Here is a 4,436-nt window from a genome sequence, read left to right on the forward strand (position 1 = left end):
GATGGGTTGTTGACACAGTTCTTATCTTCTCAGTCCAACAGATGAATACAAAAGGTTGATTATGGCTCATGTCTACACACAAAACTCTAAACATTAGAACAGACATTTCCAAAACTCAAACTGCATTTCTCTGCATATTGATCACTTACATTTGTGATTTGTCTTTGATTACGAATGAAGATGATCGAAAAACTGTAGGAAAAAGTTCTGTTTTAGCACTCTGATGTTTTTTAACACACAAGGCTGAATGTCAAGTCCTTTTAACCCCTCAGCTTTGATGGCAGGGGGGCGGCCAAGGGGACCTAAATCTCTCTCATTACGCCACGTTACTCGACAGAGCCAATCATGTTCTGCAGTGTGATGGTGATGAACCAATCAGACCTGTCAGATGTGGCAAAATGTAGGACAAGCTGGCGTTTTTAAATCTGAGAAGTATACTGCTGCTTCATTAGGTGTGGACTTCTGTACTGAAGGAGACAAGATGAAGATGTTCTTTGTGAACGTTTTCCTGATCTGCTCTTTATGTAAGTAAAAGAAATTTACTTGTGTAAATTTTTGATCTTCATTTGTGTGAAACTGAGTCTGTCTGAATTATTTCAGGTGCAGCACAGTTAAGTGACGTCTCTCAGCCTGAATCTTTGAAAACAGTGAAGATTGGCGACTCAGCTACTATTAAATGCTTCATAAAGAGCGCATCAAAGAAAACCGTGTGGTACAAGGTGACTACAGGGAGGAAACTACAGCTGGTGGTAAAAACTAATTCTCAGTATAATGTGAGAGAGTTCAGTGAAGAATTTGTTAACCGTTCTTCAGTTAAATTTGACATGACTAACAATCATCTGACCATAAATAAAACATCATGGGAAGATGTTGGAACATACTTCTGTGGAGTCTTACACATAAGTGAGGTTCAGTTTGGGTCAGGAACATTTCTGATGTTGACAGGTATGTTTGGACATGTTTGCATTTCACATAATTTCAACTGAATATGAACACAATGCTAACAATCACAGTCCAAATGGTTTGTTTTCCAAGGTGCAAAGACAATCAGCGACTCTGTCGTCCAGCAGCCAGAATCAAAGTCAGTGAGGTCCGGAGACTCTGTGACTCTCAGCTGTTCTGTTCACTCTGCTCAATGCACAGCAGAACTCACTAGTTTCATGTGGCTGAAAAACTCGGATGGTTCTGCTCCAGAGATGATTTATTGCTCTGACAATAAGAACAACATCTCCCAGAGAACTGACAGAGGACGAACTACCTGCGTGTACAACTTTGTCGTCAGGAGCCGGGATGACGCTGGGGTCTACTACTGTGCTGTCAATGCATGTGGACAAATACTGCTTGGAAATGGGACAACAATCAATAATGGTAAGACACTTGCAGTGCTTTTTTCAACTTTTTAAGGCTTCCACTTTAAGGTTCAACGGTTTTTAAATGTGTTTCTTTAAAGTGTAGTTTCCAGTAGATTAGATCCAAAGACAACAAGTCTGTGAAACTTTGCCAGATTTGTCCTTTTTATCAGAATGTCAGATCAAATTAAACCCTTTAAAAATAACCCCAAACCCCACAAACCGCTCAGTCAAGTGGCAGATCCTCCTCTCCGAGATAAGTGTTCGTCAAAGAAATGTAGTAGCTTTGAAGAGATCAGAGATGAGATAAGGTTTTCAATTGCCACCAGGTTATCACAGAGAACGTTATAAAGGGAATTCTAAATATGGTGTTTAATTTATTTATTTATTCATTTTTATCTGTTTCTCTGCTGTTTGAATTTGGCTCATTTGTGTAGAAAAAGAAATGCCTGTGGTCAGAGTAAGTAGCTAAACTTACAAAAATCCAATTTGTCACAATTAGTTTTCTCTAAATCAAATTTTAAATGTTAAATCATGTATCATTTTTACAGCAGACACTGAAAGCATATCACTGAGTCTGACCGTTATTGCACTGATGCTGTCAAACATGGTTCTTGGAACTGTGACGCTCCTCCTTGTAGTGACATTTTGCAAGACAAGAATGAAAAAATCTGCAGGTGTGTAAAACTTTATGCAGGACGATATCCACATTCTGTTATTCTGCAGTAACTACTAACTATTGGTATCTTTTAATGCTTTTGTTTTTCACAGAAGCGGCCGATGAAGGCGATCAGGTGAGAGTTTGTCTTAATCCATCCATCAGCCCCATGATGGCCTATCCCAGTCATCAAAGAGCAATAGATTATTTTATTGGAATTTCCTTTGTTCACAGACTGGTGATACAGTCGTCTATACATCTGTGGGTTTGGCTCACAGTAGTATCAGGCCCAGACAACCTACAGTAAAAGCCAATGGAGACGCTGTAATTTACTCTACACTCAAACCCTGACAACAGAACATCAAAGTTTCATCATGGGAATACGACCAAGCTATGACAAATAATGGCTTACGAATGTCTTGCAACGCTCATGATGGTTGCTGGATTTTGTTCTGTTTGTTTCTTGCGCCTTTAAGAGTTTCTGCAGGTTCTTCCTGATTGGACATCTTTCTCAGTCACTGAAGCTTAGTACATTTCGGCAACTTCACCTAAACTATATTTTTATATACTTAAGATTCAAAAACCAGCATGATTTCCATGGAATGTCATATTTAAAACCCTGCTTACCACTAACAGAATGTATTTCTCTTCAGTTATTTACTGTACGTTGCACTGTAGAAACAAAATGTACTGTTTTAAAATAATGCTACTTTTGGATGAAAGTCTTTCCATTTCACAAATTGTCCTGAAGAATGCTGTTCTACCTTTCTTTTTGTGGGTGACTGAGATGTGAACGTGTGGAATTGTTTGCTGTGACTCTACAAACCACTTTGCTCGCTATAAAAAATAACTTTAATACATACGTGGCAATTATTGCCTGTGTTGAGCAAATACTCTTCTTTGCACTGTTACATTCAAATACCAATATTACTGAGAGGCAGAAATAGGTTGTGGAGCTCAGCTCCTGAAAACACATCTGTATAAACTGCACACTCATTACTGACTTTTCAAATAAAAAGCCACTCATAGGCAGCTATCACACTTATTCTCACGTGATTGATACATTGTCCACAAAAACAAACTATTTTCTATTATTCATTTTACATCTCTCCTCCAAAAGTGTGCTTTAAAATGGGCACTCCAAAAGAGGAGGGTCCATACCTTAGTGTAAAAAATTTGTTTGAAAAGTTGCCATCATAGTTTTAAGAACGTACAGGTCAGACAGCTATCATTAGTAACATGACAGATTCTTTGGTCACATCTCCCACAGAAGGACAAAAACTTTCAAACCCCACTCAGATGGGATGTTAACACAGTAAACCGTCGTCTTTGTGGGAATCAAAGTTGATTTGCAGTCTGTCTGAGGGCTCAAACATTCTGTAAGTTTTATCCATCTATTTTACATTTTCAAAACTTAATTTTGATTAAGTTTTTGTATTTCAGGAGATGAAGATACGATAGCTATGAAAAGAATTATAACTTAACTATACAAGTCACATGTCTTGATGCATGCTCAATCATCCAGGTAACAAAATCCCAAAAAGTTATTTCTGTTCATCTGGACGTAGCCATGAGAGAAATGTTTCATCACTCATCCACTTGACCTCTTCAGTCTCAGCTGACTGCAGATTTTCCCAACCGTAAAAACAGTACATTTGCATAATGACTGAAACTGGCACCACTGACTAACAATGACATCAGTTTCATGATCTGTTTATAAAGTTGGGGAAACCTGCAGTCAGCTGAAGCTGAAAAGGTCACTTGGCTAGCTGTCAACAGTCTGGTTAACAGCTAGCTGGCCTGGAGTGCATTCGCAACATATGGTAACATGTTATTATATCAACCAAATTATTTCCATTATTTCCTTCATGCAAGATCTCACCCCATGGGGTCAAAATAATCACAAGAACAGTGAGTAAAAATCTCAGAACCACATGGGGACACTTTGTGAATGACGCGCTGAGAGCTGAGGCCAAAGTAACAAAAGCTTCTGTCAATAACATGCTACGCCGCCAGGGACTCAAATCCTGCAGTGCCAGTTGTGTCCCCCAGCTTAAGCCAGTACATGTCCAGGCCTGTGTGAAGTTTGCCGTAGAGCATTTGGATGATCGAGAAAAGGATGGGGAAAATGTCACATGGTCAGATGAAACCAAAATAGAACTTTTTGGTAAAAACTCTACATGAGGACGCCATCATCTACCTGCTCAATCGTGTCTACACCCATCTGGACCAGCCGGCGAGCACTGTGAGGGTCATGTTTTTTGACTTTTCCAGTGCTTTCAACACCATCAGGCCGACCCTCCTGGGTGATAAGTTAGCAGCGATGCAGGTGGATGCTTCTCTGGTGTCCTGGATTGTTGATTACCTGACAGGAAGACCACAATATGTACGTCTCCCACAGTGTGTGTCTGACAAGGTGATCAGCAACA

General features: G+C 39.5%; 1 protein-coding gene across 1 annotated transcript; it reads left to right on the forward strand.

Moving 5' to 3' along the window:
• Positions 1-481: 481 nt before the first annotated feature.
• LOC146675389 (uncharacterized) lies at positions 482-3,468 on the forward strand. Its single transcript, XM_085385513.1, has 6 exons — positions 482-524; positions 601-945; positions 1,036-1,368; positions 1,901-2,026; positions 2,121-2,143; positions 3,451-3,468. The coding sequence occupies exons 1-6, from the start codon at positions 482-484 to the stop codon at positions 3,466-3,468; spliced, it is 888 nt and encodes a 295-aa protein (XP_085241639.1).
• Positions 3,469-4,436: the final 968 nt, after the last annotated feature.

This window comes from Rhamphochromis longiceps, linkage group LG3 (genome assembly GCF_057381845.1).
Source record: "Rhamphochromis longiceps isolate RC_006_pf linkage group LG3, R_longiceps_female_GT1.1, whole genome shotgun sequence".
In the NCBI taxonomy this organism is placed as follows: Eukaryota; Metazoa; Chordata; class Actinopteri; order Cichliformes; family Cichlidae; genus Rhamphochromis; species Rhamphochromis longiceps.